The sequence below is a fragment of the Chanodichthys erythropterus genome, chromosome 23, assembly GCF_024489055.1.
Source record: "Chanodichthys erythropterus isolate Z2021 chromosome 23, ASM2448905v1, whole genome shotgun sequence".
Classification (NCBI taxonomy): Eukaryota; Metazoa; Chordata; class Actinopteri; order Cypriniformes; family Xenocyprididae; genus Chanodichthys; species Chanodichthys erythropterus.
This window is the reverse complement of record NC_090243.1, coordinates 15,092,501-15,114,758: the sequence shown is the minus strand read 5'-3', so window position 1 is coordinate 15,114,758 and position 22,258 is coordinate 15,092,501. Positions and strand designations below refer to the sequence as shown.

At 38.5% G+C, this 22,258-nt stretch overlaps 1 protein-coding gene across 1 annotated transcript in view; it reads left to right on the top strand.

Annotated features, from left to right (window-relative positions):
- The window catches only part of cubn (cubilin (intrinsic factor-cobalamin receptor)), a 40,703-nt gene that overhangs the window by 11,424 nt on the left and 7,021 nt on the right, over window positions 1-22,258 (top strand). Inside the window, exons 20-58 of the mRNA XM_067377274.1 lie at window positions 436-661; window positions 752-882; window positions 1,126-1,312; window positions 1,387-1,547; window positions 2,444-2,625; window positions 2,718-2,874; window positions 3,828-4,015; window positions 6,222-6,381; window positions 8,709-8,890; window positions 10,585-10,759; window positions 10,868-11,049; window positions 11,195-11,351; window positions 11,433-11,549; window positions 11,646-11,759; window positions 11,928-12,056; window positions 12,148-12,280; window positions 12,368-12,573; window positions 12,743-12,924; window positions 13,032-13,224; window positions 13,324-13,521; window positions 13,613-13,759; window positions 13,858-14,048; window positions 14,172-14,340; window positions 14,447-14,621; window positions 14,706-14,884; window positions 14,964-15,173; window positions 15,255-15,395; window positions 15,655-15,836; window positions 15,997-16,168; window positions 16,255-16,452; window positions 16,593-16,742; window positions 16,820-16,941; window positions 17,039-17,264; window positions 17,337-17,524; window positions 18,100-18,256; window positions 18,353-18,502; window positions 18,616-18,804; window positions 19,433-19,562; window positions 21,891-22,108. Coding sequence (XP_067233375.1) covers window positions 436-661; window positions 752-882; window positions 1,126-1,312; window positions 1,387-1,547; window positions 2,444-2,625; window positions 2,718-2,874; window positions 3,828-4,015; window positions 6,222-6,381; window positions 8,709-8,890; window positions 10,585-10,759; window positions 10,868-11,049; window positions 11,195-11,351; window positions 11,433-11,549; window positions 11,646-11,759; window positions 11,928-12,056; window positions 12,148-12,280; window positions 12,368-12,573; window positions 12,743-12,924; window positions 13,032-13,224; window positions 13,324-13,521; window positions 13,613-13,759; window positions 13,858-14,048; window positions 14,172-14,340; window positions 14,447-14,621; window positions 14,706-14,884; window positions 14,964-15,173; window positions 15,255-15,395; window positions 15,655-15,836; window positions 15,997-16,168; window positions 16,255-16,452; window positions 16,593-16,742; window positions 16,820-16,941; window positions 17,039-17,264; window positions 17,337-17,524; window positions 18,100-18,256; window positions 18,353-18,502; window positions 18,616-18,804; window positions 19,433-19,562; window positions 21,891-22,108 — 6,654 coding nt within the window. The remainder of the gene's footprint in view (window positions 1-435; window positions 662-751; window positions 883-1,125; window positions 1,313-1,386; window positions 1,548-2,443; window positions 2,626-2,717; window positions 2,875-3,827; window positions 4,016-6,221; window positions 6,382-8,708; window positions 8,891-10,584; window positions 10,760-10,867; window positions 11,050-11,194; window positions 11,352-11,432; window positions 11,550-11,645; window positions 11,760-11,927; window positions 12,057-12,147; window positions 12,281-12,367; window positions 12,574-12,742; window positions 12,925-13,031; window positions 13,225-13,323; window positions 13,522-13,612; window positions 13,760-13,857; window positions 14,049-14,171; window positions 14,341-14,446; window positions 14,622-14,705; window positions 14,885-14,963; window positions 15,174-15,254; window positions 15,396-15,654; window positions 15,837-15,996; window positions 16,169-16,254; window positions 16,453-16,592; window positions 16,743-16,819; window positions 16,942-17,038; window positions 17,265-17,336; window positions 17,525-18,099; window positions 18,257-18,352; window positions 18,503-18,615; window positions 18,805-19,432; window positions 19,563-21,890; window positions 22,109-22,258) is intronic.

Below are 22,258 nucleotides of genomic sequence, written 5' to 3'. Positions count from 1 at the left end.
TAAACTATTTACCGTCTTTTACCGTAAATCGTTAGGTAATTTACAGTTAGCCAGTTAACAGGTTTTTATTGTAGCATTTCTACAGTATAGACACCAATATTATGCTGCTTTCTTGGCATGTATCCTCTGTGAAGGAGGCAATCCCAGAATGCACTTCAACTATGTTAGTGAAAAAATTATACTCTATTATAAATGGACTCTTAGATATTATAAATATGCTTATATTTCATTCAAAAGGAAAAAGTGGTTTAATCTAATTAAAAAATGGACTATTGTTTGGTCTGATTTAGTAGTTAGATTAGTAATGTCAAGCTCTTTTAGAATCAGTTGTGAGTTGAGTTTGTATGGTGATATTGGTAGACCTGGAAACTGAAATGTTTCTCCATTCATAAAAGTATTTTCAAATTTTTTTGACACTTGTGTACATTTTTACAGGTTGTGGAGAGACTCTCACAGAACCAACAGGTTCATTCACCAGCCCAGGTCATCCCACTGACTACCCTCATGGAGCCAATTGTACCTGGTACATTTCCGTTCCGCCCGGCAACCTCATCCGTCTATCATTCACAACCTTCAACCTGGAGTATCACACTAACTGCGCATATGACTATGTGGATGTCTATGATAATGGCACAGCGCTAACTGGCACTCTTCTGGGCAGGTCAGAATTCAAAAATCTTAGCATTTTAAGCCACTTAATTAAAGATTTGCAAATGAATATGTTGGAAAATATTGGTTATTTTGTGCTCAGGTTCTGTGGGCGGTCAGTTCCTCCATCTCTAACCAGCACTGATAGTCTGATGACCGTCCTGCTGGTCTCTGACTCCAGTCTGTCTGCGGAAGGCTTTTCTGCCAACTATGTCTCCATCAATGCGAGCACAGGTATAATCTTATTGCAGTAACTGGATATGAAAATCCAATTTGAAAATCCATGAAAGTACAAGTCTCATTGGGAAGCTTGGGTTTAGATGGCCTTTTTTAAGTCAAGTGAGCTTTATTGTCCGATTTAGAAATTTTGTGCATATCTGGTTGAATTCTGATCAAATCACTTGAAATGCGATTTTTACAAATTCGTTCTGAGCTACATTCATATTCATACATTAAATCTATGTTTTGCCCATGCAGATTGCAGTGAGGTGTTTAGGTCACCCACCGGGGAGTTCAGCTCGCCCAACTACCCTGACAATTACCCCACCAGTCGGGAGTGTGTCTTTAGAATCATAGTGGAAGTCAACATGCAGATCATGCTTAACATCACAGACTTTGAGCTGGAGGGATTCAGTTCCTGTGGTTTTGACTATTTAGAGATCAGGTGAGAAACCCTTCCACTATATTGGGTTGATATGGTCACTTTTTGGCTTTAAAACACTTTTGTTTCTTTTACAGAGATGGAGGCTATGAAACATCCCCCCTGATTGGTCGGTTCTGTGGAACAAATGGTCCACCCATAATAGTATCCCATAGCAACAGGCTGTGGCTAAAATTCCGATCCGACCATTCGCTCACATATAGGGGGTTTAAAGCCCACTGGGATGGCACACAGACAGGTATTTATTTATTTTTTAGTCATTTATAATATTTCATATTTTACAATATTTATAATGCAATATTTTTTGTAATTTTAGTACTTAAAATTATAAATGCCTTGGTAAATAACTGAAATAAACTAAGTTTAAGTTTTTAATCTAATCTAATAATATAATATAATATAATATAATATAAATATTTTATTTTTATTTTATTTCAGCTTTATTTCAATAAAGAAAACTATTTTTAATAGTTTTAGTAATTTAGTTATGTGTTTTTGTTATTTTTATTAGTTTTTTGAATATTTCTATTTGGCTTTTTGTCATTTATAATATTAAATATTTAATAATATTCCTAATATAATATTTTTAACTTTTAGTTTTAGTAATTTTAGTAATGTTTTAAAACTTTTTAATTATTTCAGTTGGCAAAGCAACATTTCAACAAGTTTTTCATATGATATTTATGTTTCAATAAAGAAAACAATTTTTAATAGTTTTAGGGGCTGTTTATCCAACACTGTTAAACTTTTTAAACTTTTTTTTAGTTGTTTAATTCAAAACGTAATTTACACGACAATGGCGTTTTGGGTGCCTGAAACCGCAAGCTTTTCAAAACAAGTTTCAAATGCAAAAGCGCTACAATTTTCGTCTCCATGTAAACTACAAATTTGTGAAAATGGTAATGTCATGCATATGCGTATAGTATATAGGTATATAGGTGTGTAGTGTTTCTTTACAAAGTGACATCGCCAACTACTGGCCAGGCAGCATAATAGAGCATCAATTTTGACGTTTTCATGAATCTGTGTGAACGGGGATCATTTTGACAACATTGTCTTCTGGTTTGCATTCCAGTTTTATGTGTAATATGCACCAGTTGGTCAGTGGACTATATTATTCCATCTCTGTTATAGGTTGTGGTGGGACATTGACCACAAGCGTCGGAGGTTTCACCTCCCCCAACTACCCCCTGCCCTATCACGCCAACGCTGAATGCTACTGGCACATCAAAACCAGTGCTGGAAGCAGGCTTGAGCTCAGCTTTGGAGACTTTCACCTAGAGAACAGTATTAACTGCTACTATGACTACTTGGCGGTACATTGAATTGGATTTACTACACAGTTGTAGAGTTCTCTATTCAAGGAATTAAGTTTGAATCTTTCCTTGATGTCTATATGTTTTACCAGGTGTATGATGGCAACAGCACCAGTGCTACTCAGCTGGCCAAGCTATGTGGAAATCAGATTCCTCCTCCCATCAATTCCTCCAGAGAGAACATGTATGTGAAACTACGTACAGACAGCATCATCCACACAGGAGGGTTTCTGGCTAACTACCAAACCAGTGAGTGACACACGAACACCTGGGATCATAAGCCCAGAAAACCTTAGGAATGGCCTGACTTTTTTGCAAAACTTCTTACAAAAGAAGTATTGTGGCAGTACCATGGTACAGAGATGATATCAGTGGATTTGTTTATATAGGCCTATTTATACTTAAACATGAATACATACTGCATTCATACTCTGCAAACAAAATATTTTCTTTCTTAGTATATTTGTCTTGTTTTACAGTACAAATATCTTTTTAAATCAAGATCAAATCATTTTTTTCAGAAGAAAAATTGATTATGCCTATGCCTAGATTATGCCTAAAACAAGTAAAAAAGATCGGTCAGTGGGGTAAAAAAAAAAAGAAAACAAGATTATTTTGCTTCTCAAGTAAATGTGTACTGGAAAACAAGACAAAAATACTGAGTGAGACAATAATTTTTACACTGTATTTTATGCTATTTAAATTATACTTCAAAGAATACCATGGTGCATTCCCAATAACGTAATAATAACATGGTACTTTTTTTGTAAATGAATAATTAAAGATTACTGCAGTGCTGCGGTTTCCATGAATAATGGACTTGAATGCTTCTGTTTTTGTATTTGGCGATAAGTTCACCTAGAGGACACTGACTTGTTTTGGATCTCTGCTTTTTAGTCTTGTTTTAATTATGTTTGTGGAGGTGAAATGTCACAGTATGGAGTTCAGTGCAGCATTATTTATCTTCTTTTGTGCATTCTCATTTGCCTTTTCTTTGGCTGTCAGTGGTCACATGCCAGTGTGTTTCCCAGACTCTAAAACTTTACTGCAGGGTCAAATCCTCATGGCAAGAAGCCACTAGTTTTAATGAATTCCTGCACATATTGGTGTTTAAAACATTCTCCAAGTTTTTTATATTACATAATTCATTCCATCTCATATTATTAATATGATGTTAATCAGGACTGGCTTTTCTCCTATAGTTTGCAAGGGCTTGTTGATTGCAAATCGGAGCCGGGGAAAGATTGAGAGTGTGAACTTCCCCAATGACTACCCATCTCGTGCCGACTGCAGCTGGACCATCCAGGCCTCCATGGGCAACACCATCAACTACACTTTTATAACTTTTGAGTTGGAACAAAACATTGGATGTTCCTATGACTATGTGAAGGTCAGCACATGCTTTATCAAGCCTAAAAACACATTTTATAATTAGGCCACATGTTAAAATGTACAGGTACATTTGCTGCTTAAAGTCAACATGAAATCAAAATGGACTGTATTTACTTTCTTAGTAGACTTTTTGATTTTATTTTGAATGATTAATTGGGGCATGTTATTGTAAATTTAAAAAAAAGTTTATTTTTGTAATCTATCATCAAAATGAATGAATGGCTTGCTCCGCCTCTGAAGGACCAAATAGTTATTTAGGCATCATTTTCAGGCTGATTCTTGTCTAAAAATCTTGAGTATAGTTATAGAAATTATAGATTTGAAAAAGAAGTTGAGATGCTTCTGATGGTGAATTTGAACTTTAGCCTTCAGTCCAGCTCCATTTTAATATGAATTTCTCACTACTCGTGATCCAATCAGTTCCTGATGGATAGAATCAAGCCCCACCCATTTTGCTCTGAAATATGTCACTTTGTGTAAATGGGTTGTGAATGCTGGTTCTTGTTGACCTTCAAGTCTGCACAAAACTGAAGTGTTTTCTTCACTATTGTGACATATATCCAAGTGAAACAGCTTCTCAAACAAGGGCGGGACTTGATTTTGTACATTGAGAATTGGTTGGATCGTTGTCATTTGCCATTGTTTGCGACTGCAATATTACATAAAAAATAAGAATTGTCGATTTTGACTGTTTGGAGAGACTGAGATGGTTATTCTGACTCAAGGAGAGTCTGCTTGTCTTTTCAAGCTTGTATTATCTTATTTCTCTTTGAAGGGGTCAAGTAGTCTTATTCATGCTGGACAGTTTGCCATTCAAATACATTACACTGATTTACTGGCAGAGTCTTTACAAATGTACAATGGGCCTTTGAATTCCTCTTAGTTCACTCATCACTATGGCAATCCAAACAGTGATGACATCATGGGGCCTCTTGTAGACATGGAGTTGTTTTCTGAGCTCAGAGCTTTTTCTTTTCCTCAGGCTGTCTTGAAAGAGGCTACATTTTCATAAACCTCATTCCATAGATAGGCATTCATCCGTTTGGTAAATACATAGACAGTTGTGTTGGATATTTTGAAATGTAATGATGTCTGCTTTATGGAATGTGAAATTTTGTGCACAAGCCAACAACAGCTCAGTTTTTGCTCCAAAGGCAGTAGAACAGATGGTCTGAATTACTGATGGTTGGTTATTACAGTTAAAAATAACTGTTTTCTGTTTTAATATACTTTATAAAGTAATTTATTCCTGTGATCAAAGCTGAATTTTCAGCATCATTACTCCAGTCTTCAGTGTCACATGATCCTTCAGAAATCATTATAATATGTTGATCTGCTGCTCAAGAAACATTTTTTGTGTACAATTGAACAAAATATTTGTGTACAATTTTTATTTCAGGATTCTTTGATGAATAGAAAGTTCAAAAGAACAGCATTTATTTGAAATCTAGTCTTTTGTAACATTATAAATGTCTTTACTGTCACTTTTGTTCAATTTTAATGGATCCTTGCTGAATAAAAGTATTAATTTCTTTAATTTCATTTAAAAAAAAACTTTTGAAAGGTAGTGTATAATGTTACAAAAGCTTTGTATTTCAGATATTGCTATTCTTTTAAACTTTCTATTCATCAAGGAATCCTGAAAAAAAAAAAAAGTACACAAATATTTTTTTAACATTAATAATAATCATAAATGTTTCTTGAGCAGCAAATCAGAATATTACAATGAAGGATCATGTGACACTGAAGACTGGGGTAATGATGCTGAAAATTCAGCTTTGATCACAGGAATAGATTACTTCAAAAAATATATTCAAAAAGAAAACAATTATTTTAAATTGTAATAATATTTCACAATATTACTGTTTTACTTATATGTATATGTATATGTATATGTATATATATATATATATATATATATATATATATATATATATATATATATATATATATATATGACATATATATTATTCCAAATGGACTGGGCAAAACCAGCGACCAGACACAGTGTTGTCTTAGTATCATTAATATACTATTATAGTTTTTATTAATATTTTGCATTCAACTTTAATTTTTATATTTCCATTTTAATTTTAAAGTTTTAGTAATTTTAATGTGTTTTAGTTTGTGTTTTTGTGTTTTTACTTTTATTGTAGACAGTGGATATTATTATATAAATAATCTCTCTTTTTGTTCCTATCTAGCTGTATGATGGTCCAAATGAACAGTCTCCTTTGATTGGTACATTCTGTGGGAACACACCTCCTCCAGCCAATACCACCACCAGTACCAGCCTTCACATTGTGTTCCGGTCCGACATGTCAGTTTCATACAGAGGCTTCCAAATGGACTGGTACCAGAATGGTAAGATCCAATACAAAGCTGATTGGGCACTTTTCTTGAATAGAGTGCAAAATAGTGCTTAACCTTCATGGGCCATTTTTAAAGTCTGCAATGGAAAGTACCACATTCATGACCTGTGCCAACCTCAAAGCTTTGTGTGAAACATCTAGGCGTGTATGACGGTGGAAAGACAGATGAGGTTCTCAGAATAGAAGGAAATAACATATGCAGAGTCACTGATGGGCAGCCAGAGGTCTCTTGAGTGGTGATGACACTGAATCTGTAAGAAAAAAAGCAGCCCTTATGGACAAAGCAATGACATCACTCAGAAAGGCTTCACTCTGATTGGCCAGCAGGGAAAGAGCTGATTACCAGTGATGAATGAATCCAGCAAAGAAAGAAAGGAAGGATTGGATGTAGCTACTGCTGGTGCTGTAGAATTCCAATGTATTAGTTTATATCCTATAAAAGAGTGGAAAACTAGGCTATACGCTCCTCTAGAGAGAGCACACCAAAAAAGCTCTGTCCTTGTTCTCTGTCTTTGGAGACGACCGTTTAACTCTCACCATGTCACACTTAAAGTCAACACAAATTAATCATTCACAATAAGACAGAGAATGCATTTAAGTTAATCAGAAACCTTTCATTTAATCCATATCCTACTCATATATCACTAGTCTGCAGCCACACTAAAGAGGTTTTGTGTGTTTGTTTCTCTGTCTTTGTGCTTGTGGGAATTCCAGCCACATTGCTGAAGGGTGTGGACTGTTATTTTTGCAGTCAGAGCAGGATCAGAGTGAGTGAGAGTGAGAGAGAGAGAGACATATGCTCTGAAATCATACGGAACTTTTAATTATTCATGCACCCCTGTCTGATGATGATGTCATTATTTGGAAGGAAATGGTCTTGGTTTCCATGGACACGATGTGTAGAGAATGAACACTGTAATGTTATTATGTAATGTGCACAGCTCTGTTCTGCAGCTGTAAAAACCTTCCTGAGGGAGAGAAAAATGATAAACAAAGAGTAAAAATGGATACAAAACACATCCCTTTCATATAAGAGAAAGTGAATTGATGGATAAATCATGCCAGTGCTGTGCAAATTCCTCAATTCCACAAAGTATTTCATGGCCACAAGCCAATTGATCCATTTTGAAAATGTAAAAAGTAGCTCCACCCTTCTTTTGTCCTCTCACAGACCTGTGGACGCTGTTGAGATTGATATTATTGATTAAGACAATGGGGGGGTAGAGAGAATGAAACCGTTCTGACTGATCTTTGGTGAATATCACATTACTCTGACCGCATTTTAGTCTTGTTGCTACTGCTTTGTTTGCGGTGAGGGTCAATATGGTTTCATATTTCCTCTGATAAGCTTGATTTGAGACATTTTTTCCTGTCTGGACACTAAATGCAACTGTCTGTCCTCTTCAGCATCTCAGACCACATTTACAGAGTCTCTTGAAACTAAACAAGATGCATAATAGTACAGACACTGCCAGACTTCACTTAAATAAACTGTTGTGCTATCAGATGGAAATACAAGGGTAATGTGATTGATTATAAACATAATACATGTACAAAAATAATTGTCATAGTGTTCTTTGGTTGCCTTCTATTGAGATTCCAATTTATATAAATGATTGTTTTAAACGTTTTGTTTTGCAAACTTTGAACTTTAATGTGTTTCCTTATGGAAGCTTGTTTACGCCACGCGGAGAAAAAAAAGATAATTGTGTCTTTTTTTCTCACAATTGCGAGTTTACATCTTTCAATTCTGACTTTTTTCTTAGAATCGCATGATAAAAAGTCACAATTGCCGGATATAAACTCGCAATTGCTAGAAATAAAGTCAGAATTGCGAGATATAAACTCACTGACTTTATTTCTCGCAATTGAGAGTTTATATCTCACAATTTTCTCAGAATTGTGAGGTATAAACTCGCAATTGCGAGTTATAAAGTCCAATTCAGAGGGAAAAAGTTGATTATCCCACAATTCTGACTTTATAACTTGCAATTGCGTGTTATAAAGTCAAAATTACAAAATATATACTAGCAATTCTGAAAAAATCAGAATTACGAGATATAAACTTGTAATTCTGAGAAAAAAAGTCATAACATGACTTTATAACATTCGATTGCGACTTTATATCACGCAATTCTGACTTTGTAACTCACATCTGCAAGTTTATATCATGCAATTCTAAGGAAAAAAAGTCTGAATTGTGAGATAAAGTCCCAATTATCTTATTTTTTATTCAGTGGCGGAAACAAGCTTCCATAGTATCCCTGATCAAAAACAGGGAAAGAAAAAGTCAAAGTACCTCACTGTCACCCCCTGCAGGTTGTGGTGGGGAACTCTTTGGGCCCACTGGTGCTTTCAACAGCCCAGGCTATCCTGACAAATACCCAGCAAACCGTGAGTGCATCTGGTACATCCATACCAGCCCTGGTAGTAGCATTTCCATCACCATCCTTGAGTTTGATGTGGAGTATCATCCTGACTGCAGCTATGACAAGCTGGAGGTATGCAAAACAACAACAGCAAAACATTTACACTGAGCGCGATTTATGAGATACCGTATCCCACGATGCAGTACACTCAACTACCTTCAGTTTCCAGTGTGACGAAAAACTGGAAACAATATCAAATGTGATTTTTCCTATTACTATGTAGTGTTACATACTTCTATGTTGCTTATTGATAGATACTGCATACTATTTTTTTAGTATATACTAGTATTTCAAGATTATTCTTGATTTACTTTCTGAAATATTATTATCTTTAAGTATTAGGTGATATGTATTGGGTTATTCAGTCCCCTACAGTCAAAATGGCCCACTTGTTCATTATGAGATCAAAATTAATGTGTGTGTGTGTTAATGTGAGTGTGTGCCTGCTCATGCCCTGTTGGCATCCGCTGGGCTCTGTGGGTGTATGTTTTGTAGCGTAGACCCGTGGAATGCTGACCTCCACTGTAGCGCTGAATAGAGCCAACAGGGCAGAAATTAACTGGAAATCAGAGCTTAGAGAGAGGGCTTAGAGACAGTCTCACATGCACACACACACTTTCTGTGCCACACAGATGCCTGTTAAAAACCATACGTGGTTTTAAAACGGCAATGAATCTTAGTGGTCTATGGTTCATTGCATCACTGCTCATCACATACATTTTTAATGTGATGGTGTCTGCAAATGCAATTTGCATTAATAGTTGAACACTTGAGCAACAGTTAGAAATGTAAGTATAATTGTCTTAAAATGAAAGGGGTATTTATTGTAAAAGAAAGACAAGCACACTTTTAATGCAAAGGCTACGGTTCAAAACTTTGATCAAATTGGATATTTTGACACTTTATGGTAGATGGTGGGGTAATGCAAGTTATGTAATCAGATTACTTTTTTCAAGTAACTAAGTAAAGGATTACTTTTAAATTTACAACAAAATATCTGAGTTCCTTTTTCAAATAAGTAACGCAAGTTACTTTGTTTTCCCATTTATTGACTGACAACTCTCCTGTCCCCATGTTGAGAGAAATCAGGAGTGCAGAGGTGTTGTGTGCGCTGTGTAAACATGATGGTTATTCTAGACTAGTTATAGACTAAATGTGAGCATATATTTACTCATTTACTACTACTCCTGCGTCCTATTCCTATGTATTCAAGAATGGCAGCACAGCTGAAAGTCTTGTTTGTATGAACTGCGCCCTCTACAGAACAGGCTTGAATTTGCATTTCCTTATTCATTTCACTTTTGGTGTAAAAAAAAGGCCTTTACATTTGCCATAAATAGAACTTTTTTTGTTGTTATATAAACAAACAAACAGCCCAGACTAGTTGAGAAAAAGTAATGCAAAAGTAATATAACGCTATACTTTCCAGAAAAGTAACTAAGTAATACAATTAGTTACTTTTTAGGGAGTACCGCAATAATGCATTACTTTTAGTAACTTTCCCCAACCCTGGGAAAATGTTCATAGCTAAATAATATTTGAATTACATACGACTTTAGGACTAGTTGGTGAAAAAAGTCATGATGCCAAAGAACAGTCAAGTTTGATAAAAGGGTCTGAAGAAAACTCTAGTGTCATTTGATTTTTGAACCCACTTGGTTTGATATTTTGCTATCTAATGCAGCAGCATTCAGATATTTTTACATTACCTTTGTCTTCAAAATGAGCAGTCTGTAAGTATCGCTTCACCTTTGACCTTTGTCCAGGTATATGGAGGGCCTGACCTCTCCTCCCCACGACTGGCCCAGCTTTGCACCACACGCCCTCCCAATAACCCTCTGCAGGTGGCCAGTACAGGTAACGCTGTCACCGTTCGATTCACATCTGATCAAGTCGTGAATGGCAGAGGCTTCAACGCTACCTGGACAGAGGTCCCAGGAGGTTAGTTAACTGTCTGTTACAGAACTTTTATATCTTTAGTTGAATACTGCAATTATATTATTTGAGTTTCCTGTTAATGGACTTAAAATCTTCCCTTTGAAAATTCAGGATGTGGAGGGATTGTCACAGCCCCAAGTGGAGAGATCCACTCTCCACAGTATCCCAGCAACTACCCTGACAATGTGGACTGCTCCTGGGTCATCACAGTGGACATAGGGCATCGGGTCTTCTTCAACTTCACTGATCTAGATGTTGAAAGTCAGAGCTCATGTTCTTTTGACTATGTGGCTGTGAGTAACTGACGTTTCTGTCTGCGTGTGATGCGTTTCATGCCCACAGTGGCAACATTTGTGATTTCATGATGTTACAGACCAGTGTATCACAGTTGAGACCAATTTATGGACAAAAAAAGAAGAATCATGTTCTTCTCTCTAGATCCATGATGGTCCACATCAGTCTTCTCCACTCCTGGGTAAAGTTTGTGGAGCATCCAGGCCTTCTCCCATAACATCCACAACAAATGTCATCTATGTTCGCTTCAGGTCAGATCACAGTCTGAACCATAAAGGCTTCAGCGCCCAGTTCTCAGAAGGTGAGTTACATTCTTTGTTCATGATTTTGTCATGGTTTTGTTTCATTGTTAAGCCTCATTGATTACTCTTATGATTTCCAGCATGTGGATCCAATATAATAGCTGATGATGTGGGAGGGGAGATTGCATCTCCTCGCTATCCATACACTTACCCTCCTAATCAGAACTGTAGTTGGATCATACTGGCACAGGAGCCATGTAAGTGATCCATACCCTCAAAGTCAAAGCCAAGACCTTGTGTACCTAACTTCCTGATATCTGTACCTGAAATCTACCATCCTATATTTCTTTCAGTCAACCATGTGACTCTGTCCTTCACTGACTTTGAGGTAGAAATGGTGTACAGTAACTGCTCTCATGATCGTGTGGAGATCCTGGATGGAGACAATTATCAAGCCCCATCTGTCGGTAAAGACAAACTCTATCAATAAAGGAACCATCAGGGACATACTTCTTGGAGAAGTTAGATATTAGAAATGCTTGACACTTTATTGTATTATGCTTGGTTAAATATTTGAAAAGTTTAAATGCTTCAAAAACTACTGAAGCAGTAATAGTTAGTACATTTTTGTCCAGGTCGTTACTGTGGGAATGAGTTGCCACACCCAGTCACTTCATTCAGCAATGCCCTTGTGGTAAACTTCATCTCAGATGTTTCAGTAGGAAGGAAAGGTTTTAGAGCGACCTACATGGCCTCAACCTCAGGTTTGATTTCAGTATTTATTACAAAATACATATGAATTATTCACCAAAATTAGGCTGAAATTTAAAACTATTCACTTACCTGTTTTTCCAGGTTGTGGTGGACATCTGTATATGGAGTCAGGTGCTTTTAACAGTCCAAACTATCCTGATGTATACCCACCTAATGTGGAGTGTGTGTGGACCATCACCAGTTCCCCTGGGAACCGTCTACAGCTGTCCTTCATGTAAGCAGATCACAATATGTTACATGGATCTCACAAAAGTAAAGTATTCATCAAAAACGAACAACTCTGTACTTTTTTGTGATGCAGAATGTTTCAGCTGCAACAAAGTTCAGATTGCAGTAATGACTACCTGGAGGTTCGTGAAGGTCACTCCAATGGCACTCTGGTTGGTCGTTTCTGTGGTGACTCCCTTCCTTCCAACTACACCTCTATAACGGGCCACATTCTTTGGATAAAGTTTGTCTCGGATTCCTCAGTCAGCGGAGCTGGATTCAGAGCAGTATTCTCCCACTGTAAGTCAGAGCGATGGATTACTCTTTTCTTTTTGATGTTGACCCTACTGAAAAAGACCAGTTAACACTATCCTGATCCTGGTTAATGCTGGAGCTGAATAGTCATTTTCTTGACCAAAAACTTGCATGGGTCTCAATGAATATCTGTACTCTTTTTCTGCTTTCTCAGTGTATGGAAATGAGATCACAGGCAGTTCAGGACAGATAGCCTCCCCTCTTTACCCACGCACCTACCCAAACAATGCAGATTACCGCTGGACCGTCACGGTGAATTCAGATTCCTACGTAGAGATACAATTCCTGGACATCGACATCGAGGACTTGTTCAATTGCTATTATGACAAGCTCAAGGTCTGTACTCGTGTCTAAAATATAGCTTTTGAATGCTATAATGGTTTAATAGAAAATAAGTGTATGCAGGTGTGATGTAGATGAAGTGGATGCTTTCCTTTCCCTAGATATATGATGGTCCGAGCACCAGTGCTTTACTTCTGGGTGAGTTCTGTGGTCTAACTCTGCCCAACCCAGTGAGAAGTTCAGGCAGCACTATAACTCTTGAGTTTAAATCTGATACTGTGATTGGAGGGAAAGGCTTCCTCATTGAGTGGATGGCCGTTCAGGGATCTGGTCCCTTGCCAACTATAGAACCAGGTTAGTTCCCCAAGGGTTCTGCCTCTTAGATCTTGCTCAGATCTTGCTTAAAACTGTTTGGTCTCATATCACAATTGGTCACAATTTTTGTCTTTTCAGGAGCATGTGGAGGAGCATTGATGACAGGAGACACTCCCAAGTTCTTATTCTCTCCTGGTTGGCCTGAGCTGTATCAGCATAACCTTGAGTGTTCATGGGTAATCCGGTCTCCCAGCTCTATTGTTGAGTTTAATCTGCTCTTTCTGGAAATGGAAGATGAGGTTTCGTGTCTCCATGACAGTCTGGTCATCAGAGATGGTAGTGCTTTTGTCAAATGAAGTCACTTCAACGTAAATCTCAACTCGAAGCTGACTTTCAATACTGAATCTCATGTATATTTTCTCCTAAGGTGACACCAACTTGTCTCCACTGATTGCAAGGGTTTGTGGGCGGCAACTGCCTGGCTCTTTGCATTCTACTGGTGATGCCATGTTCCTGCGATTCATCTCTGATGGCAGCATTAATGGCAGGGGGTTCAATGCATCCTTTTCCAGAGGTGTGCAGCAAGTCGATTAACAAAATCAAAATTATGTTTGATGTGCATAATACATTTTGTTGTACATTGAGCTATTTATCCCTTGCCTTCTCCATCAGGTTGTGGTGGTTTCCTCCATACAGACAGAGGAGTTCTAAGTTCTCCTCAGTATCCACAGAACTACAAGCCCAACCTGAACTGTAACTGGCAAATAATGGTCACCCCAGGGTTTAGAGTGTCCGTAACTTTCCAAAGTCCCTTCCAAATACAGGGTTTTGGGAACCAGTGCAGCACAGGTGACTACTTGGAGGTGAGTGACTATAGGAGAAGGTGTAATCTGGGCACTTTTCCAAAACAGAACCAGTACATTATATAAAGTGACCTTTTTGTGTTTGAGAGACAAGTTTTAAATAGTTTGATTATTTTGTGTTAGTTACGGAATGGACCTGACGGCAACTCACCGACTCTATCAGGGCGTCTCTGTGGGGCCAGTGCTCCATCCACATTTCAGACCACAGACAATAGCCTATATGCCCACTTTGTCTCTGATGCCTCCAATGAGGCGAGTGGCTTTAAATTGGTATTCGAGGCCCACAGTTCAGGTGAATACTTTAGATGATATCTGGAATATTCCAATAATTTTAGATTAATTTGATAATGAATGAACATTATGAAAATATAAGAGTAAATCCTGATGTTTGTTTCCAGCTTGTGGTGGTCTCCTTGAGCTTAATGATGGAGATCCACCAGGATACATCACGTCTCCTAACTATCCATCAAACTACCCCCAAAATATCGACTGTGTGTGGATAATCACTGTTCCCACTGGGGAGGCTGTACAACTTGACTTTGAGGGTGATTTCTACATTGAGCCTCATACAGGGTATGTTTCATATGTTTTGAACATAACATTTTTGTTACATATAAACATTTAACCATTTGGACTGATTGCAATCTTCTCTACTAGATGTTTGTATGACTACATTGAGGTCCGTGATGGTCCCACATCAGACGCTGCTTCGATAGGCAGACTTTGTGGCAACACCCGCCCATCTACACAGCATTCATCTGGCACTACCATGTATTTAAGATTCCGAACTGATGGCAGCATCACACATATTGGTTTCAAAGCCAAGTACTCCATTGGTAATCCATTTTGAATCCCCAAAACATTTTTCTGATCTTGGTGTTTTGTTGACTCAAGGAGTATTCTTTTCCTTCTCAGCTACATGTGGAGGTACCTACTTTGGTCAGAGTGGTGTCATCAGAAGCCCGGGTTATCCAGACTCAAATTATCCAGACAATTCTAACTGCGAATGGTACCTGGAAGGTCCCACTGGACACTACCTGACCCTTACCTACACTGCCCTTGACCTGCAGAGCTCCTCCAATTGTAACAATGACTATGTGGAAATTCGTGAATACAATGCTTCAGGTTTGGGTTCTTCTGACACATATGAGAGTTTAGAGTTATTTTAATGTTGAGGGTAGTAATCTAACCTTTTCTTTTCACCAGGTCGCCTGTTGGGGAAACACTGTGGAAACAGCCTTCCATCTCCCCTGGATACTGCAGACAGTTTTGCCTATGTAAAGTTTGTCAGTGATGGCAGTGGGAATGCTGCAGGGTTTAGTTTATCATTTGAAGCCAGTGTTGAAGGCAAGTGTGTTTAAATCCTTACAGTCATATAGATTAGTGGGTAAATATCAGGACTGGTTACCAAAATGTTCCTGGTTCAATCTAGAAGGTGAAATCCATGAACAAACCGTGCCTTTGAGCAAGACACTTTACTCTTTACCCTCATGTTGCACCAGAGAGATTGTTTTGGATAAAAGATGTCTACTTACAAAGTTATGCTGTTGGTTATGGAGCAGATCCATGGGTAACTGTTGATAACATGACATTGTTCCTCTTGTAGAGTGTGGTGGGGATCTGAACGCAGCATTTGGGACCATATCATCTCCCAACTACCCCAATCTGTACCCCCACAGCCGAATATGCCGCTGGAGAATCACTGTTCCTCGAGGCCGTAGGGTCACGCTTACAATCAATGACCTAAGGCTGGAGGACCACGGGACCTGTAGTTTTGACTTTGTGGAGGTGAGGCCATGTGTATGTTTTAGAGGTGTCAAAGTTGGATCATGCAATATGGTGCAGTGGAGTTTATGCACATTGTTTTTTTAATCAGTCATTCATAGCGCATATTGCTTTTCTCTGAATATTGTTAATTTCAGTGCTGTTTTGCCTCTTGGGTTGATAGGTCCTAAACGGTCTGTTACCCAGTGCCCCGCGTTTGGGTCGTTTATGTGGTACAGTCCCTGCTGGTACCCAGCTGAAATCTTCAGGGAATACAATGACTGTCATTTTCAGCACTGATTCATCTGTCTCTAATGGTGGATTCACAGCAGATTACTCCTCAGAGGAGGCAGCAGGTGAGAGAGAAGAACTTTTATTTAGTGATTTTTTTGTTTTGTTTTGGGGGCCTGATTTCATTGGTGAATCTTTGCCCTTTTGGTAGTGTGTGGTGGGATACTCAGTGAACCTGGAAACTTCACCTCACCTGACTTTGGCATTGGAAACTACAGCAACAACCTGAACTGTGAATGGCTGATCCAGAACCCGCATCATATGAATTCCTCCATTGTGGTTATTATAGACGAGCTCCATCTAGAGCATCACCAAACCTGTGAGTGGGACTACTTGGAGTTCAGACTGGGTAAGATTTTCCAAATACACTAAGAGATACACAACACTCTACACACTGACCAATGCACCATTTACAGTAGTTTGACTCTATTTTAACGCTTCTGCTGATAAGCAAACATATCCCATGTTTTGTCTGTTCCTCTAATGCAGGAGATATAAATGGAGAGCTTTTGGCTCGTTTTTGTGGTCAGTCCCCTCCTTCAGTCCCCATAGTAGTGTCCACCCCTGAACTCTGGGTTCACTTCCTGTCCGATGAGGCTGTGGGTGATCTGGGCTTCAAAGCCACGTATTACTTTTCAGGTATCATCCATCAATCAGAGACTGATCTCGACTCTTAAAAATTCTGCACGAGCTCAACTGACTTTGATTTTCCTCAGAATGTGGAGGGTCACAAAGTGGAGAGGGAGGTGTCATCTCTAGCCCCGGATATCCCAACAACTACCCCAGTCCGAGCCGCTGTACTTGGCTTCTCGAGGCTCCAGTGGGCCACACTATCATTGTAAGTCACGCCTGCTTCTTGGGTCTGCATTTTTCTTTAAAACCTAACACTGAAATGTATCATTTATATCACATCTTTTCCATATATTCTTGTCTAGCTCACTTTTACATACTTTGAAGTTGAGCAGCACAGCCAGTGCACATGGGACTCAGTTACAATCTTCAATGGAGCCTCACCAGGGTCCCCCGTTATTGGTCAATATTGTGGCCACAACTCTCCAGGAACCATCCAATCAGGCTCCAACAAGTTAGTTGTGTTGTTCCTTGCTGATCATACAGTGTCCAAAGGAGGATTCACTGCCACTTGGTCAACAGACTCATCAGGTATACAGTAAAAAAGAAAAAAATATCCCATGTCTAGACATTTTTATCCTGAAATTCCTTTCTCTTCTTCAGGATGTGGAGGAACCATCCATGCTGATGCAGGCACCATCAAATCTCCCAATTATCCTCAGAATTTCCCAGCCAATACTGAATGTTCCTGGACTATCATCTCCCATGATGGAAACCATCTGGAAATGGGCTTTGCCAGTGACTTCCAGATCCCAGACACGAGTGGACAGTGTCAAAACAGTTATGTCAAGGTAACAAGATGACAGTTTAATAAGAAATCTTCTCTGATGTTGTGTTTCCTAAGAGCCGTTTGGATCTGGTGATTTATTTTTTGTGTTCTGCCTATGTTTATCCAAAGACTAAAGAATAACACAAGATGTGTCACTCGTATTGATTTGAATGGGAGAATGTGTAACGCGCAATATGGCGGAATAAGTCCCGCCTTCTAAATAAGAGCCAATCGCCGACTGGTAAAGTCAGCGCGTCACTTCAGCGGCCGTTAGAATCACCGGTTTCTATAGAAACAGTCAGACGCATGCCACTGGTTGTGGTACTGTTCATGCGCATTAGCTTGATCCAGCCTGAAAAATACAGTTTTTTTTTGTCATGATTCGAGCGTTTAGAAACTAAATTTATGAGCCGGTTGTTGTTAGATTTCATTGGTGATTTCAAATATGAAATTTAATCGTAAGGTTGGCAGTTTTGGAGAATTTGATGTTTCCCCATTCAAAGAGATTGCATGATGCCCAGGATGTCCGAGAGGCGTTTCAAAGATGGCCGCCGAGTGAAATGACTTGTCTTAAAGGGACTTTGGTTTATCTGACAGGTGTGGTCTGACAACATACAGAATGATGAGAATCTCTTGACCACTGGTTGTGGTACTGCAGCCCCTGCTGTAGTCATTGCACCCCGAAATATTATGACGGTTCGTTTCCAGTCCTCAGAAACACCTGGCAAAGGCTTCTCTGCTGCATTCTACACTAGTATGTATCATAGGGGTGTATGCTTGGTTGGTTCTTTACAGTTTTTCTTCCCCTTTCCATAATTCAAGTAATTTAATTTATCACATCATCTTTTAGGTTGTGGGGCCAATTTCACAGCCCCAACTGGTCGTGTAGTTTCTCCAAACTACCCAGACCACTACCCGGGAGGCTCCAACTGTAATTACATCATCGATGCTGGAGATCAGACCGTGATTGTGCTCACTTTTAAATCTTTCCAGTTGGAGGGTATGCACTTCTTCAAAAGAAAGAAATTATGGCATACACAAGGGATCTAATAAAAATTTAAAGAAAACAACAGCTCTGTAAGATGAGTAATCATGCCTTTCCATCTCCTCTAGCACACTCCACATGTATCTACGATGGTGTGAAGATCTACACAGGCACAACCACCAGTAGTGCTCCATTGGCTACTCTTTGTGGAAATACCATCCCAGGCATCTTTACTACATTTGGACCAATGCTCATCAACTTCTACTCTGATTCAATAATCAATGACAATGGCTTCCTGGCTGAATACAGAACCATACGTAAGCTTCAACCATAAAATAAACTGCACATTTGATGCGACTTTTTGATTCTCTATATACTGTACTATCAGTAGAATATAATAATAATTCAGTCATTGAGTTTTTGAATGGTTGTGATGTGGGTTTGTTATAGTGTGTTTTGAATGTAACTCTGCTGATGTGGGTGTGGCTTGGATGTAGGTGTGCTAGAGTAAGTTTGAGTTGTTTATCATGGCAGTAATGCAGATCTGATTCACTGAGCCCAGAAATGTGGAATGAGCCAAATGAATGGAATGAGAGGACGCTGCACTTTTCAAACAATATGAGGGGATTTGGGAGAATATGCAAATATGCAAGAGAATTCCATTGCAGATTCCACTGTTACTTCCACAAACAAACAAACTCATTCACTGTAAATGGTGCACAATAGAAATGCACAGTCAAGTGCTCTATGGCTTGGTGCTATGTTGGAACTGGGAAGACAGCCCATATTCCTCAAAAGAAACAGTTGTCCGCCTCCAACACATGAACAAGGCATTTAAAAAAAACTATAGTGCTTTTATTATAAATTTCAGCCCCATATGTTGGTTATTATGATTCCTGTGTAACCGTACAAATATTAATATGTGTATTTATGTGTTTTTAACAGCATGCGGTGGCGTGTTTAATAGTACTGCAGGAACAATCAGCAGTCCATCTCATTCTATCACCAACTACCATCACAATATCAACTGCACATACCACATATATGTCCGTGACAATCGTATCATCGATCTCAAGTGAGTTTGAACTATTTCCTGTTGTTTTGAAAGTATATTATAATTCAGACTATGAAAACATACAGAATTCAAAACTTTCAGTTCACAAAAATAAGGGTTAAAAGATTAGATCACTTCAGAATTAAAATTTCCTGATCATTTACTCACCCCATATGTCACCCAAGATGTTCATGTCTTTCTTTCTTCAGTCGAAAATAAAACATTCCAGGATTATTTTCCATTTACTGGACTTCACTGGGGTTCAACGGGTTAAAGGTCCAAATTACAGTTTCAGTGCAGCTTCAAAGGGCTCTACATGATCCCAGCTGAGGAATAAGGCTCTTATCTAATGAAACGATTGGTCGTTTTCTAAAAAAAAAAAAAAAAATGTATATACTTTTTAACCACAAATGCTTGTCTTGCACTGCTCTGCGATCCGCCACACATTATGTAATTATGTTATAAAGGTCACGTGTGGGCAAAAAATCAAATTTTCTCCTCCAACTTCAAAATCATCCGAAATCGTTTTTAACTTTTTATATTTTGAAAAGGGCATTTGGATTAGTCTTTGCATGTTCGATTTGTAAATACTGGATCATTATTTTCACCTACAACATTATTTTTTACCTTTCCAACATGATTATGTCATGCGTGGCGGATAGCAGAGCAGTGCAAGATGAGCATTTGTGGTTAAAAAAGTATATACATTTTTATTTTTTTTAGAAAATGACCGATCGTATCACTAGAAAAGACCTGGGATCATGTAGAGCTCTTTGAAGCTGCACTGAAACTGACATTTGGACATTCAAACAGTTAGTAACCATTGAAGTCCACTATATGGAGAAAAATCCTGGAATGTTTTCCTCAAAAACCTTAATTTCTTTTCGACTGAAGAAAGAAAGATATGAACATCTTGGGGGTGATTTTAATCTGAAGTGAACTAATCCTTTAAATGACGAAAAGTCTCTCAAACCTTGTGTTGCTCCTGGCTATGTGTAGCACTTCCTGCTTTATTTCTTAAAGGCACAGCAGAAATAAATGCACCTCTTAATTCTAAGGATTAGAGAGAGGATGGAAAAATGCCTGTTCATTTTTCTTAGATAAACCATGATTATGCATGATCAAGGCTCGGTGAGCTTATTCAATGTCTTAAGACAAGTTGACATTAAAGGGATAGTTCACCCAAAAATGAAAATTTGATGTTTATCTGCTTATCCCCAGTGCATCCAAGATGTAGGTGACTTTTTTTCTTCAGTCGAATGCAAATTATGATTTTTAACTGCAAATGCTGCCGTCTGTCAGTCAAATAATAGCAGTAGATGGGAACTTCAACTATAACAGTAAATAAAACTTGCTTAGACAAATCAAAATTAAAACCTGCGGCTCGTTACGACACATTAATGTCCTAAGACACGAAACGATCGGTTTGTGCGAGAAACCGAACATTATTTATATAATTTTTACCTGTAATACACCACTATGTCCAACTTCGTTCAGCTTCCTGTTAGTGAGGTCAAAAAACGCGTTCTTAAGACGGAAGTGATGTCTCGCCCATATACTTCAATGAGCGCGAGACATCACTTCCGTTGTCAGAGCGCGATCAGACCTCACTAACTGGAATCTGAACGAAGTTGGACATAGTGGTGTATTAGAGGTAAAAATGATATAAATACTGTTCGGTTTCTCGCACAAACCGATCATTTCGTGTCTTAGGACATCAATGTGCCGTCACGAGCCGCAGGGTTTAATTTGGATTTGTCTATGGAAGTTTTTTCGACTCTTATTGTTCAAGTTCCCAATCACTGCTATTATTTGACTGACAGACGGCAGCGGTTGCAGTTAAAAATCATAATTTGCGTTCGACTGAAGAAAAAAAGTCCTCTACATCTTGGATGCCCTGGGGGTAAGCAGATAAACATCAAATTTTCATTTTTGGGTGAACTATCCCTTTAAGTCCAGCTATGTCTTTACGGGACCCCCATTCTCACCATCTAAAATGACATTGTCTTTGGTCTGCTCACTTCTCTGGTCATTGGAGGAGCAATAAAATTAAAAATCTTTACAGTTTGAATCCTGCTAGGCATCCATCATGACAGCTATGCTCCACAAGAGAGACAGATGCTCAAAAAGAAAAGCATTCAAGTATTGATCTTCTGTCTTTCCCTTTGTGCAACAAACTCCACTGTGATGTTGTATTGATGTAAGACAGGAAGCACTTCACCCATAATCTGTCTTTCTTTCAGGGAAACACCCCTCTCCCATTACTGGTATCGCTTTCTGAGAAACTAGATTGTTCTGCAGCATCTCCATAGTGACCATTAACTGTATGTATGTGTCCCTGTCCTATAGGTTCAACTCTTTCAGTCTAGAAGCCTCCTCGAGCTGTCGCTTTGACTATGTGGCGGTGTACGATGGAGGGAGCACCCTGGCCCCACTAATGGGGAAGTTCTGTGGACGTGAGCTGCCGCCCAACCTCAGGTCCTCATCCAATCAGCTGTTTCTCGAGTTTGTTACAGATGCATCAGTTACGGCGGAGGGTTGGAGAGCAACCTACAGTGAGACTTTAGGTAGTGTTTCTCCTCCTTAGTAAAGAAATCATGTTTCATACATCAGAAAATGATATTTTAGCTCTTTTAGAAGTTGTATAAAATAAATATCAGTATTTTTTGATGCATAAAAATAGAGCATGATAGACTATTTACATTCTAGTCCAACAA